This window comes from Diabrotica virgifera, chromosome 5 (genome assembly GCF_917563875.1).
Source record: "Diabrotica virgifera virgifera chromosome 5, PGI_DIABVI_V3a".
NCBI classification, from domain to species: Eukaryota; Metazoa; Arthropoda; class Insecta; order Coleoptera; family Chrysomelidae; genus Diabrotica; species Diabrotica virgifera.
In genome coordinates, this window is record NC_065447.1 from 217,375,856 (window position 1) to 217,392,635 (window position 16,780).

At 31.9% G+C, this 16,780-nt stretch overlaps 1 protein-coding gene across 1 annotated transcript; it reads left to right on the top strand.

Moving 5' to 3' along the window:
- The first annotated feature begins 4,947 nt into the window (after positions 1–4,947).
- Positions 4,948–16,561, top strand: LOC126884643 (uncharacterized). Its single transcript, XM_050650710.1, has 3 exons — positions 4,948–5,491; positions 11,459–11,911; positions 16,166–16,561. Exons 1-3 carry the CDS (start codon positions 5,082–5,084, stop codon positions 16,419–16,421), a joined length of 1,119 nt encoding a protein of 372 aa, XP_050506667.1. The 5' UTR covers positions 4,948–5,081; the 3' UTR covers positions 16,422–16,561.
- The last annotated feature ends 219 nt before the right edge of the window (positions 16,562–16,780 follow it).

Below are 16,780 nucleotides of genomic sequence, written 5' to 3' on the forward strand. Positions count from 1 at the left end.
TAACGCTTTTTTGTTCCAGTCCAGCGCGGTCTGCCAGCGCTGTCTCGAATAGAAAGCTGGTTTGTTTTTCATGCCAGTGGCCCTCGTGCGCGTCCCCTTTAACACCGTGCCAGTGGTTGTAGACACGTGTAAACACAGCGTTCCAGTCGCTGGCACTGTCGGACCTGTGGTTTCAGTGGCAGTATTATGATTTTTAATAAGAGTGCCAAGTGAGATTGGCGCCAGTTACTGGATACGTGTAAACGAACCTATCCAGCGCTGTCTTAGTCAAGCACTCGCATTCCAGTGAGACTGGCGCCAGGTACTGGATACGTGTAAACGTTACTTTAAACGAAAGACAAAAATAAATATACATAAATCTAATTTATAGATAAAGAATAGATTATACTCGAAAATGCCAATTGGCTGTGAGTTTCGACGGTAGCGCTATCTCGCGGTTTGAAACTTATACTTTTCTGATAAAATTTATGTATGTGAAATATACAAAACGAGAAAAATAGATACTTATCTAGAAAGACACAAATTATGAACTGAAATATTATTGTAACCTGATTACTAAACGAATACACAGAATTAATAGTAAAATTAATTATGTTTTTTTATTTTATTCATTATAATTTTAATATTTAATATATAAGTTCGTGAGACTGGATGACTGCTTACGCAAGAGACCATTGAGAAAAAGAATAAGTTTATATGAATTATTTAACATTTTAAAGGTTACCTCTGTTTATTTTTGTGTGCTTACTGCTTTGATTATTAAAATTTGCAATTTGTATGAATTGTAATTTGTTTGAATTCTATCAAAATGGATATTAAACATTATACTGGATTCAGTCTTATTTCCCATGATATCCAATTTCAATCAGCAACACCAAAAAAGGAAAGGATTTAGTTGATACAGGACATGTACGCAATGTTTCCGAATATAATAACTGCATCCAGTACTGTTATATTCAATATTTTTACATGAATCAATACAACAGCTGCAATATCTTGTTTTCTTTTTTGAAAAATCCATATTACCCGCCATTTCAGTTTGTGAAGTTTATCAAATGCACAAAACAAAACTGCCAACTGCCACTAACACAGCGTTGCCACATTTTATTTAGAAAATCTACTGTAAGTTTAGCTTACTAAAATCTACTTATCAAAAACTAAAATATACTATAAAACTTTATTAATATATTTGTATATAATTTATGACTTTTATAATAAAAATAACAGCTGACTAACTAGAAATTTTTTTTATTTAGCTAATGCCTCGACAACTAATGGGCATTGGCATGGTGATGGTACAGTGGATTTTACCAATTAGGTAGCTAGTGTTAAGTCGACTTTACATTACATGATTTATCATGTGATTTGTCATATGATTTGGTCATGGAGTAAAATTTACATGTTTACACTGTGTGATTTGTCATATGATTTTGCCATAAGCATTGTGTTTTATCATAAGCATTGTCATGCGGCTCGTCATGGGCAAAATCATATGATAAATCACGTGATAAATCATGTAGTGTAAAGTAGACTTTATGTGTAGTGTGTGTGTTGAGTAAGTGTCTTGTTACTTTGGAAAGTCGATGTCATTGTCTTTGCAGAGACGCTAATTGTATCCGAACGTCTTCGGTCCCTCCGGTGGGTACCGATCCCCCAAGGATAGAAACTATTTTCATTTATTAATTTATAATAAACGAAAAATTCTCTACCCTGGTGAAATTCAAACGCACGACCATTCGGACCTTTCGATCCAAAAGTAGGCGCTCTTACTACTGAGCCACAGAGGGAGTTTAACTAGAAATTAATATGACTGTTTGTAAACAAAAACCAAACTTTTTTATATTTTAACTGGGGAACAAAATGACCAACTATAATTAATTTTTATCAGTTTCATATTTAATATTTATATATAATATTTTGTCATCCACTGATTTTAACATCTGCATATCTGGATCACATTCTTCAAACAATTATTTCGCATTTTACATTAGAAACACGCAAACACAACATTTGTTGTTTTGCAAAGTTACATATATTATAATTAGGCCCGGTCTTTTCACCTCCGAATAAATATTTATTAGGAAGTTTATCCGGCAGATTACATGTAAATCTGTCAAATAACCTCCGAATAACTTTTATTCGGAGGTGAAAAGACCGGGCCTTAGATATTTTAGTTTTCCATCGTTAGCTTCTAACAGGCTCACCGACCACCGAATACCAGAACTCTTCAATAACACCTGAAATAGGTACTGATTGCACTGCTACTTGAAATCTGCAAGTTTGTTACACCAGAATCCAGTTTCATTTCTGTTTAATATTCATCATCTACGTCCTGGGGCTAGATTCCGTGCACTGTAGATATCTACACTTCGCTTTCTATCGATGTCAATTGTGAAATTATTTGAATTTTTATTTTTAATTGAATTATTTTCTAGTTTTGCTAGTTGATGCTGAAGTGACACTTGTAAAACAAGAAAATATTTGAATTAAAACTAAAAATTCAAATATATTGACATTGATAGAAAGCGGTCGGCGGTTTGTTCCAACATGAACTTTTGGACGGCCCAAAAACCGTCACGAAACTGCTTGTACCGTTTGTTGTGCGCATGTTCGTAATTGTATCGCCCAGTTATCGTCCCATGACGGTAATCATATATTTGTCATTTTTGTTGGTGACAGCTTGTGTGCTTTTAGTCGATCAAAGGCTCAAAAAATTTAAAGAATTAAATCCTAGTGCTCAAGTCAGTCCAACCAGCACATTATGCATTTGCCCGATTACTGAAATGATCATCACGAAACCGTCACCGAAAGATCACAATTCTTGTTGGAACAGTGGGAAGGACGATCCGATGACGATCATATTTTTGTTGGAACGGATTTTCTTTACTGCGCAGGATCGTTACCGTTTCCTGACGGTTCTCGGTCGTGTTGGAACAAACCTGGTGTTAGCGATTGTACACAGAATCCCACCCCTGAATCTTATTTTCGGTAATGACATTGGGAAATTGTAACAAAATGTCTAAAAATTAATTTAGAAATGGGGTAAATACTATTAAAAAGCAAATTTTATTTTAGTCATAAGAAAATGTTGAAATATACCAAAAATCTACTAAAAAATATTGCCTACTAGAATTTTTTAAAAAATATCAAAAAACTACCAAAAAAGTAGAAATCTACTAAATGTGGCAACGTTGCACTAACAGCTGTGGCGAAAACCGTCAAATCCCCTCTCTTCTACCCATGGCGCGCCATTTAAATTTATCAGATAAATGCACAAAACTGCCACTAACAGCGCTGGAGAAAGCTGTCAAATCCCCTCTACCCATCGGCTCATGGCCAATACCCAAACAATAGGTACACACTCTTTTAAACATTCACAAGTAAAGCGATTACAAAAATTGCAATTTGGCATTATACAGTGCGGCCTCTAAAGGCCCCGTCTCACCATCAAATAATTGACAGTTATTTGATCAAACTTGACAGTCAAACTTGACTAGTGACACAAACTATACATACTAACTGTCACTTTGTGTCACTAACTGTCAAGTTTGATCAAATAACTGTCAATTATTTGATGGTGAGACGGGGCCTTAAGGCTAGCACTCCACTTGCGATTTGTAGTCGCAGCAACAAAAAAATCGCTGTCGCAGAAAATCTAGAGTCTAGAAAATTAGTCGCTGTTTTCAGAATCTCGATTGAATGCCACAAGGATGTAACATCAGCTTTTAGATGTTTTTTTTTAATCTAGAGATAAAGAAGAAGTCAAGACGTCAATAATTAATACTTTATGCGAGAAACATAAAAACGATGTTGATGAAACCAAAGAGAACTTGCATAATGAAATTACCCATTTTGTAACGTTATGCCAAAATTTGAATAAACATCATACAATATTTGAAAAATTTGATTCTTCCAGGATGTAAAAGCAACTTTTCCCAATATTTTAGCTTTACTGCAAATTTATTTGACGATAAAAACATATTTAAGGTCAAATTTGGGTCAAGAAAACCTAGACGCATTATCACTATTGTATATAGAGAATGAAGAACTGGAGAAACTGAATTGTGATAATATTATATGGCAGTTTGCGAATGCCAAGTCAAGAAAAAAAGTGATCTAATGTTTGTCTTTATGTATTTTTTAGAATATGTTTTTTGCTTGTCATGTGTTGTTTTGTGGAACTTTCTGTTTTTTATTTATGTTTTTAAATGTATATTTTGGATTATTTTTTACATTTGCTATCCTTCTTGCTTGTTTAAAAAAATATTTTATGGATTTTACAATAAACCTTTATAGTTAATGCATGTGTTTTCTTGTTAAAGAACTGATAACGAATAGCAATGAAGGGGGCCCCTAAACCTCCAGCGCCCAGGGCCCGAAGTTAGGTTAAACCGGCACTGGTTTTAGAATGTTGTTAAACTCATTAAAAGAACTAAATAACTGTCCACACTCCATATAGTTAATTTAAAAAAAACACTAAACAAGTAAAAAATAAGGAAACTCTTTACAAAGCAATATTAAAGTGTAAACATAACGCGATTAGACAAATTCTAACCACACTCTGACACTCGCGATACTTAATACCACAGCATACACGCGGCTCAAATTAGCGTGTACCAAAAAACCCAGTCATAGTACACGCTAAATAATGACGTCACTGACTTGATGACGTTTAAGCGTGTACCTAACTTTTTTATTTGCGTACACGTTAGCGTGTACCTAGACACAGCGTTTGGCGCTGTGGAAAAAATGAAATAAAATCGACATTTATTTTAATTTTAAGCACAATTCCTTTTCTAGCATTCGTAAAATGAAAGTTAGGTGTAATTTAAATTCCATTAAATTTAAATCAAGGATTTACAATTTTTTGACATTTGTAACTGTTCTCTGATCCATGTGACTTTAAAATAGAAAAATTAGGACACGGACACGAGACATGTGACACTGTGACACATGGTCTACCTACACGTTAAGTTCATGCCGTTTAGAGTTTAGGTCTTAAGTTACAATTTATAAGATTATAAGTAATTCATAAATAAAAAAATTCTTTCTGGTGAATTTTTAGTGAACAGAAGGCATAAATGAAGCTTGCAGACGATTCTGAACATATTAATTTAATAATAAATACATACATAACACTCAGTTTTAAAAAGCCAGACAGGTCAGTAGACTTAAGGAAATTTGTGGAAGAAGTATACTCTATATTTCAAACTAATGACATAAAATATTCCAAAACAGACATCCTTACAACATGGAAAGATTTAGTAGAGGATTATTATTACTACAAGAAAAACTTCACAAGTGAATATGCCAGTAATGCATGGAATTTCTTTTCCTTGATGGATCGTTGTTTTGACCCCAAAGATACATCTAAAAAGTTTAATTCTACTTTGACCTTTTACTTAATTGATTGTATGAGTAACCATAGAGATGTTATAGCGAAAAAAGGACTAACATCAACTGTTTTATCTAGTGTTGAAAATGATTTCAAGTAAGTTTTGTAGTAGGTATATTTTGAACACGAATTATTTTTGCTTTCTTGACCTTGTTATATAATATCACAATAATACTGTATTAAGAGAAAGAACTGTATTTTAGTTTTAATATCCGAAGCAGTTAGTAAAATAGTATTTTGTAAATTTACAATGTTATGTTGCAATGTTATGTTATATGACATAATTAGTCCAAGGTGGATCTGATTTGAATATGATAGTTTCCATTTAATATCACAATAATACAATAAAAAAAGAAAACTTAATATTTTAGGCGGATATCTGAAGGAGTTCTCTCCTATGGCACTATAGCCCAAGTTGAGCCCTGGCCTCCCACAGCTTCCGCCTCCGAGTATCTCTGTCTCTGGCTGCTCTCCTCTAGTTGTCCACCCACAATATCTCTTTAGCATCAGTTCTCACTTTGTCTATCCATCTCTTTCTACTGGCCAACATCCTGCCATAGTTCCACTAAACGTTCTACTAAGTGTTCTGTCGTTATTCATTCTTATACGGTGACCTGCCCAGTACAATTTTTGTATTTTTGCTTAATTTACAGAGGGTTCTTTGTAATATTGGTATAACTCGTGGTTGAACCTTATTCTCCTTATACCATTGTGGCAGATGGGTCCCAATATATTCCTTAATATCTTTCTTTCAGCAATATCAATAAGGCTCATGTCCATTCTATCATAATTCATGTATTGCTAGTGGTCATAATATAATGGTTTTATACAGAGTGGGCCAAAGAAAATAGTCCACTTCGATATTTGGCAGTATTTATTAGATTTTAAGGAAATGATGAAATAGGTCAATTTTTGATCTAAGGAGGACACATTTTTATGGTACATACATCTGTCATTTGTCAAGCCCCTCCCTTCCACTTCCCCTCCCCTTATTTTTAAATAGGGAATAGGGGTTGTGTGCTAGCTCATTTGAAAATTTATTCAATTCTCTATTCAGTAATATAAACATTAACATAATTATTTATACAGGGTGTCCAAGAAAAATCTTTTTAAATTAAATTAATTTACACAAAAAGAAGAATATACAGCGTGTCTACTTAAGTTGGAAACATATGGGAAACTTTTTTGTTATTCTTTATAAAAAGTTCTGCATGCTCTAAAACCTAAGATTCAATCATCAGATATCAAATTTTGTCAATATTATACGAGGTATGTCAAAAAATATGAACTTCGTTCAAGAGTAAAGTACCTTTATTTCTCTCAATATCGAAAATTCTTATTATGAAAAGTTGTTTGGAAATAAAAACTAAGATTAAATATGCAATTACATGCTTCTAATTGGAAAAAAATATTTTCCAAATTTATTGATACTAACTTTGTTTTTACTTATTACACATACGATAACTCTTTTATTATTCCTTTTACGGAAAAAAGGTATTCTTTATAAAAAGCTCTGTATGTCCTAAGACCAAAGATGCAACCATCAGATATCACATTTTATTAATTTTATACGAGGTGTGTCAAAAAATATGAATTTCACTCAAGAGTAAAGTACCTTTATTTTTCACAATATTGAAAACAGTTATTAAAAAAGTTGTTTAGAAATGAATTGTTGAATTATATATATAGTTGAATTTTCGATATTGAGAGAAATAAAGGTACTTTACCCTTGACCGAAATTCATATTTTTTTACATACCTCGTATAATATTGGGAAAATTTGATATCTGATTATTGAATCTTAGGTTTTGGGACATGCAGAACTTTTTATAAAGAATAACTTTTTTTCGTAAAATTAATAATAAAAAAGTTTCCCATATGTTTCCAACTTAAGTAGACACGCTGTATATGTAATTTATTTAATTCAAAATACATTCTACTGCTGTCACAAAACAGCAGCAATTTAAGCAACAACCAATGTTTATTTATCAAATAAACATTTTTTTTTCAGTTTTCTGTCAGCAGTAGAATGTATTTTGAGTTAAATAAATTACATACATTCTTCTTTTTGTGTCAATTAATTTAATTCAAAATAATTTTTCTTGGACACCCTGTTTAAATAATTATGCCAATGTTACTATTACTGAATAGAGAATTGAATAACCTTTCAAATGAGCTAGCACACGACCCCTATGCCCTATTTAAAAATAAGGGGTGGGGGATGTGGAAGGGAGGGGGTTGACAAATGACAGATGTATGTACCGTAAAAATGTGTCCCCCTTAGATCAAAAATCGACCTGTTTCGCTGTTTCCTTAAAATCTAATAAATACAGTAAAACCTTGATATAACGGACTTCGGATATAACGGACAAAAAAATCCGCTCAAATGTGAAAAAAATTAAAAGATCTCGGTATTTTACAAATAATTTCAATAAAATTTTTATTATAGCATAATGCGGACATATTTCTAATAATAGTATAAAAAACAGCAAACTTCAAAAGTGCAAACAAAACTTTAGTTTTTTGATTCATTTTAAACATATTTTTGTATAACAGACTTTCAGCTTTAACGGATAACCCGTCCCCCAATTAGTCCTTTATATCGAGGTTTTACTGTACTGCCAAATATCGAGGTGGGCTCTTTTCTTTGGCCCACTCTGTATATATTTTAAACTTTACTTCCCTATGGGTGTCTTTGGATCCAAACACCTGCGACGACAGAGAGAGGTATTCTTTGTTAGCAAGCATTATCTGTTTCTGTATTTCCTCCTTGCTACTATCCTCAGTTATCTGTACACCCAAGTATGTAAGCTGTTTTACTACTTCAATGTTAGCATCATCTAAAGCAGTTATCAAGATAGTATTCATAGATTTACAATGGTATAATTTGGCAAATTACATTATGATATAATCCAGGGAGATCTGATTTAAATTGGACATTTTCCATTTAATATCACAATACTTAATACTAATACTGTACAGTAGAAAGTCACTAATATAACCTCATTGGGACAAGGAGGTGGGTTGGAACAGCCAAAGGGATGAATTAACCAAAGATAACTAAAAAAATGGCTTTACTAAATTAAAAAGTGTAATTAACATCCAAAAAAATAACTACATATTGTATATAAAAAAAGAAGACATCTTTAAAAAACTATTTTATTTTTTTTGCCATAACCTGGTTTTTTATACTTGTGCAGCTTTATCTCATCATTCTAAGCAACGAAATATCTCTAGATTTGCAATCTTTATGAACTTCGACATATCTTAAAGCGATCTCAAAGGCTTTCTTTGCAGAGGCATGAGGGATTTTTGGATTTTCTGCAGGTCCTCATCATTCTCATCTAAAACATTTCTCAGTTACCAGGGGTTAATGGCCCACAGCAGGATGTCAGATTAACAAGGTTCTACTGTATTAACAGAACAAAAAGGAAACTATTAATATTTTTGGTTTTTATGTCTGAGGCAGTTATAATAATAGTATTTTGTAAATTTAGAATGTTATGTTATAATATGGCAAAATACAATATGACATAATTGAAGACATAAGTGGATAAAGGTCATATGTCACAAAATAATGTTTTTGAGTAATAAGCATTTTAGTGTCTTTTGTTCCAAGTTAATTATTTGTTTTATGAATTTGCATTGCTATACATTTTTAAACAGGTATCTGAAGGTACTTTTGACACTTTAAATCCAATTTAAAAAAAGTTCCATTAAGCCAAATATTTAAAATTTTGTGGACTACCTTTATCCAAATAGTAAGTAGTAGAAAATTCTCCATATTTACACATTTCACGTGGATAAAAGTATTATGTCCAAACGTAATTTTGGACATAATACCTTTATCCACTACAATTTCGAAAATCAGTGTGACATATTGCTTTAATACCTTTCTGTTATTTTTATTTTGCTAAAAATAGGTAATTTTAAAAGGTTAAACAGCATATTAGAAGAACAAAAAACTTATAAAACAATTTTCTCAAAAAAGTGACATATGACCTTTATCCACTTATCTCTGCAATTAGTCCAGACAAGATCTGATTTTCATTGAATTACAGAGAGAACATTTTCGATAGGAGTCTATTTTGTTACTGGAATCACTTCAAGATGTACCTTGTACCAATAATCAGGATATGTGCCAGTCACAAACCTTGTGCTTAAATGTTTATTGAACAAAATCTGAAAAAATTCGAAAATTTTTGGTTTTTCCACCCCATATTTTCGCCTACAACTCATGAGATATTGCTTCTACAAACAAAAGTTATACAGGGTGGTCCTTAAGGAATTGTACAAAAAGAAACAGTAGATTCTACACTCTAAAATATTACGATTTAACCCAACTTACTTTAATAAAATGTTGATATTAAGAAAGATACAGGGTGGTAAAGTGAAACTTTTTTTTATTTATTATTGAATATTTCCTGACATGTATGAGATAACAACATGAAATTTGGTAAGGGGGATTTTTTTGCGTCGAGAAAACTAAATTTCCTTACCAAAAATTATGTATTGCCCAGAGGGCGCCACATACGATTTTCAGCACTCATTTATCACGTTAAATTTTTTATCCCTCACTCTGTATAATTTTGACATTCAAATTTTTATTCTCCTGTTAGTTTTACTTAAAAGGTTATACTTCTTTCATCTCCCTAAACTCAATCGTTTTCGAGATAAACGCATTTTAAATCTGCGATACACCATCATTTTTAGCATAATATCATTGTAGTTACACCCGAAAAATAACTTAAAACCATAATAATTGTGCCAGTTCTCAAATGCATGTCATTGCATCGCAAATTCCATTTGAAGAAATTTGCGATACATTTTTGGATAATTTTATGGCTTTCAGTTATTTTTTGGGTGTAACTACAATGATATTATGCTAAAAATGATGGTGTGTCGCAGATTTAAAATGCGTTTATCTCGAAAACGGTTGAGTTTAGGGAGATGAAAGAAGTATAACTTTTTTAAGTAAAACTAATAGGAGAATAAAAATTTTCATGTCAAAATTATACAGCGTGAGGGATAAAAAAATTTAACGTAATAAATGAGTGCTGAAAGGCGTTTGTGCGCCCTCTGGGCAATACATAATTTTTGGTAAGGAAATTTAGTTTTCTCGACGCAAAAAACTCCCACATACCAAATTTCATGTTGTTATCTCATACCTGTCAGGAAATATTCAATAATAAATAAAAAAAAAGTTTAACTTTACCACCCTGTATTTTTCTTAATATCAACATTTTATTAAAGTAAGTTGGGTTAAATCGTAATATTTTAGAGTGTAGAATCTACTATTTCTTTTTGTACAATTACTTAAGGACCACCCTGTAGAAAGTTCCACTTTTTGATTTTACTTATAGGTCTGGATCCCGCGTATGAAAAAAAAACTTGATTAATAGCAAGCTGAAAATTTGTTAATAGCTTAAGGGTGTCTAGTCGGACAGACTTTGATATATGGGAACACTGGAACAGGGGCAGTTTTAATTGTGGAACAGGTTAAAAATTTGGAACGGTCAGACCACGAAAACGGCACATTTATTTTGTCCGACAGAACAGACTTAAACTCTCCGAACAGAGATTAAACTCTCATGCAAAAATCAGACTGCTATTTATCACTTGTCATAATTCCTGTCATTTGACATATTCTACATGTTCCACTCATTAAAACGCCCATTTGGTGATAAATAGCAGTCTGATTTTTGCATGAGAGTTTAATCTCTGTTCGGAGAGTTTAAGTCTGTTCTGTCGGACAAAATACATGTGCCGTTTTTGTGGTCTGACCGTTCCAAATTTTTAACCTGTTCCACAATTAAAACTTCCCCTGTTCCGGTGTTCCCATATATCAAAGTTTGTCCGACTAGACACCCTTAAGCTATTAACAAATTTTCAGCTTGCTATTAATCAACTTTTTTTTCATACGCGGGATCCAGACCTATTAGTTATAAATTGAAAATTTAGTCTTTATTTAAAAAAAAAGCCATAATTGGGACAAAATTAAGAAGACTATCATCATTGGATGACGATAATTTAATTTAAACTAATTATTCCATTTTTATTTCAGAGAATTGGGAAACAATGATATAAATCAAAGTGACATTTATATTCAATGGGAAATTCTAAAACAGTCCTTTAGAGAGAGCAGGTTACTTATAAAACAACGATGTAGAAACATTAAGTTAAACGAGTTTTATGATGCCATGAGAATATTTTACCAAAGTCCATCATTTCATGCTTCCAAAAACTATAATGGTCCTGTAAAGAGAAGAAACGGTGCAGATCGGTGTGAAGGTATTAGTAAAAAAATGGATGTAAAAAGTGATGATGTTGACAGACCTTTCAATACAGAACTGAAGGAGCAGCTACTTATCTATATTAAAAGTAAAAAGAATAAACTTGGATTCAACAAAGAACTGACACCATCATTTTCAAATTACATAGTTGAAGAATTTAAAAAAATTGGCTATAATTTTACTGCAGAGGCTATTAATAATGAGTGGAATGATCTGTACTACAGGTAGCTTTTCTTTATTAGTTTTTCTATATTAGAAATTTATCATATCTCTTTTTATTATAGTTATTTTCTTAGTCATAGGTTACGTCAATAGGGAACTTGCACATTATTTTATTACATAATAATGTTCAGTTTGGTTTAAAAATGAGATTTCCAAAATTTAAAGTCTTCTGCAGTATAAAATAGTTCAAACGACCCGTGACGTCACATAGTTTTATTATATAGTTATGATTATGGTTATATTTAGGTATATTCTTCTTCTCCTTCTTTAGTTTATTGGCCTCCATCTACTTGGGTATTTGGCCAGCTCATCGTCGTGGAATAAGGGAAAAATATTTATATTCTAATGACATTTATCGAATGACATACGAATTAACATTTAATGACATACGAATTAACATTTAATGACATACGAATTAACAATACATTTTTCCCTCACAAAGAACAATACAAATACACTTTTAAAAACACAAGAGGACAAAGATCTATGATAGACTATATTCTGTCGAATAGAGAGTTACACCCGTCACTAATCTTGGATGTAAGAGCTCTAACATCAGCAGAAATAGGAAGCAATCATAAATTGGTATTGTGCAAAATCAGAATGAAAACACATACAGGGTGTAACGAAAATACAGGTCATAAATTAGATCACATATTCTGAGACCAAAAATAGTTCGAATGAACCTAATTTACCTTAGTACAAATATGCACATAAAAAAAGTTACAGCCCTTTGAAGTTACAAAATGAAAATCGATTTTTTCGAATATATCGAAAACTATTAGAGATTTTTTATTGAAAATGGACATGTGGCATTCTTACGGCAGGAACATTTTAAAAAATAATTATAGTAAAATTTTTGCACCCCATAAAAATGTTATGGGGGTTTTGTTCCCTTAAACCCCCCCAAACTTTTGTGTACGTTCCAATTAAATTATTATTGTGGTACCATTAGTTAAATTCAATATTTCTAAAACTTTTTTGCCTCTTAATATTTTTTCGATAAGGCAGTTTTTATCGAGTTGCGGCTTCTTTTTTAATATGTTTACATAAAAATTTTATGGGGATTTTGTTCCTTTAAACCCCCCAAATGTTTGTGTATGTTGTCCAATTAAACTTTTACTGCGGTACCATTAGTTAAACACAGTGTTTTTAAAACTTTTTTGCCTCTTTGTATTTTTTCGAGAAGGCACTTTTTATCGAGATATTACTTCTTTTTTAATATGGTTCAAAATATACCTAAAAATGTAAATCATAAATAAATTGTCATATTATTACCAAGTCTCCATAATCGTACTTAGCCATATACAAAGATGTGGTGGATTTGACAAATATTCAAAATATCTCGATAAAAACTGACTTTTCGAAAAAGTACTAAGAGGCAAAAAAGTTTTTAAAATATTGTGTTTAACTAATGGTACTACAATAATAATTAAATTGAAACGTACACAAAAGTTTGGGGGGTTTAAAGGAACAAAACCCCCATAAAATTTTTATGGGGTGTCCAAATTTCACTATAATTTTTTCTTAAGATACTACTACCATAAGAATGCCACATGTCTATTTTCAATAAAAGATCTCTAATAGTTTTCGATATATTGGAAAAAATCGATTTTCATTTTGTAACTTCAAAGGGCTATAACTTTTTTTATGTGCACATTTGTACTAAGGTAAGTTAGGTTCAATCGAACTATTTTTGGTCCCAGAATATGTGATTAAATTTATGACCTGTATTTTTGTTACACCCTGTATATGTGATAACAAAACAGCAGAATACACCACCAAGATTAGGTAAAGTCGAAAGCTTACAGGACGACTCCACAAGATACCTATTCCAAAAAAAGACTAACGGAAAAAAGCAGCAACATGTCGTATATCACAGAAAGTGACGAAGTCGAAGAAAGCTGGGCAAAAATTAAGTCTAATATATTAGCCTCAGCCAAGGAAGTTCTTGGTGAAAGAAACATTAATAAAAATAAATCGCTTCCAAGGCGAAGAACTCCATGGTTTTGTACAGAAGTGAAGGAAAAATGTAAAGAGAAGAAAAAAGCTTACCTAAAATACATGTCAACTAAAACAAAAGAGGCATACGATAATTATAAGACTATAAGAAACGAAAAACATTCAGTAGCAAGAAGAATAAAAAATGATCACTGGGAACGTTTTTCGAAAGAAATGGAACACGATTTTTATGGTCTCCTAAAGGAAATATGGCGCTTTATAAGAGGTCAAAGAACGAAGGTAAAGGAACTAATAGAACCAAAACACATAGAAAAGGATACATGGATTGACTATCTAAAAAAGCTCTATGCAGAGGAAGAACAAATGATGCTAGAACCGGAAACACCAGAAATTACCACAAATGAAGATGTTAATATAAGTGCACAGGAAGTACGAAAACACTCGAAAAGCTGAAGAACAGAAAAGCTGCAGGTAAGGATGGAATACCAAACGAATTACTGAAATATTGTGGAGCAGCAATGACAGAACAATTAACAAAATCATAAAACACAATAAAATACCGGAAGAATGGAGAACAAGCGAACTAATTCTACTATTCAAAAAAGGAGATTAAAAGCAGCCAGAAAACTACAGAGGTATCAACTTGTTAAATACTACCCTAAAACTTACAACTAAAATCTTACAAAACGTAATGAATCAGAGGATAAGTTTAGCAGATGAACAACAGGGTTTTCGTACTGGAAGATCGTGTACAGATGCAATATTCGTCAAAAAGCAAATTACTGAGAAATCACTAGAGTATAATAGACCAGCATTTCTATGTCTGATTGACTTAAAGAAAGCATTTGACAGAGTAAGACTCAAAGATGTAATCCATCTTCTGTATAATAGAGAAGTCCCTCTAGATATCATAAAAACTATTGAGAACATCTACTAAAACAACAAAATGGAAGTCAGAATAGATGGACAACTTACAGAACCTATACATATAGGCAGCGGAATAAGACAGGGAGAGTCATTGAGTCCTATGCTTTTCAATTTAATCATGGATGAAATCAAAAACGTCAACAAGGGAAGAGGATATAGAATGGGAAACAAAGAAGTAAAAATACTCTGTTACGCAGACGACGCAATATTGATAGCCCAAGATGAAGATAGTCTGCAAAGATTAGTCCACAGATTTAACATAAGAGCAAAAGAATTCAATATGATAATTTCATCTCAGAAAACCAAAACGATAGTAATCAGTAAAGAGCCAATCAGATGCAAAATAGAAATTGATGGTATCAGTATTAAACAAGTAATGGAAGTAAAATACCTTGGAATTACATTGTCAAGCTACGGAGACCTAGACAAAGAAGTGATAAATCAAGTACAAAAAGCAAATAGATTGGCAGGATGCCTTAATAACACTATATGGCGAAACCGACATATTAACTCTGAGATGAAGTCAAGAATTTATAAAGCCAGTGTAAGACCAATAATGACATATGCATCAGAAACAAGACCCGATACAGCCACAACACAAATACTACTGGAGACGGCAGAGATGAGAGTACTGAGAAGAATTACAGGAAATACACTGAGAGATCGAAAGAGGAGCGAAGATATTAGAAGACAATGTAACGTACAGTGTATAAACGAATGGACACTAAATAGAAAAAAAAGGATGGAACAACCACATAACCAGAATGGGGGAGACACGTGTGGTCAAAATAGCACGAGATAAATCACCAATCGGTAGAAGTATCGACCGACCGCGCAAAAGATGGAGTAACAACCTTCCATAGAGGTATCAATCCGCCATTGAACAAGCAGAATTGCTTATAAAAAGGAAGAAGAAGAAGAATGACATTTATCGTATGTCATTGTAATAATATATACCAGTTTGTTGAGATTGGAGTTTGATACAGTTTTTGAAGGAAAGGAAAGAAAGTTTACTATAATAATGGAAAATAAAACCATTTTGTAAAAGTACAAGTTTTCTATGAATAGCTCAAACAATCAAAAACACTTGTAACGCCACATAACTGTATTTTCTACTGACGTTTATAATGTCTAATTTAAAATTATATACAATTGTGTTTACTTTAGGGGCTAAACGAAAGACAAAAAAACCTTTTTTATCTTTAATACATGTTTTAAATAAAATATGTTCTGTTGCGATTTATAACATTTTTTTCGAATTTAAAATTTTATTCAAGTTCCTTATTGTGGCTTAATCCCATATAATCATAATATTTAACCATAGGACCATATTTTGGAAGATGATTTATTATGATGTATTGTTTTAGGTATGAATTATTAAAATCAAGTGAAAAACCATATAACTGGAAATTTTTCTCGGAAATAAATGATATATGTAACCACACCGAATCAGTGGTAGTAGAGAGTATAGAAAACAGTACATACCTTGAAAAACTTACAGCGATGGATGATAATAATTGTTCTAAGAAATACTCCGATATACCTGAATTAAGAGAATTGATGCTCGAAAATAATTTGTCAGGCGAAGAAGTGACATATTTATTAAACTCGATTGAAACTTGAATAGTTAGTGATAAGTTTTCAGGAAAATGATGTCACAGTAGAAGAAATTTAGTTTGCATAAATGAATTTTGAAAGATTTGTTTTTCATAGGGCTATGCCCAGAGTTTGTTTACATTGAAAATAAAGCAATTTATTTATAACATCTGTTTTTTTTCTGTGTATCTTGTAAACTTTGTGAGAATTTTTAGTTTGAATTTTAAATCAACTAATTTAATTTTGATCTACATAGATTGAATAATGTCAGGTTAACATGACTTTTGAGTCTAAGTTCTGTACCTCGATTTTGATTACTTATGCCTAACTAAAGAAATAAAAAATAATTTTATCTAATAAAGTTAGCTTTTGTACTTACCAGAACA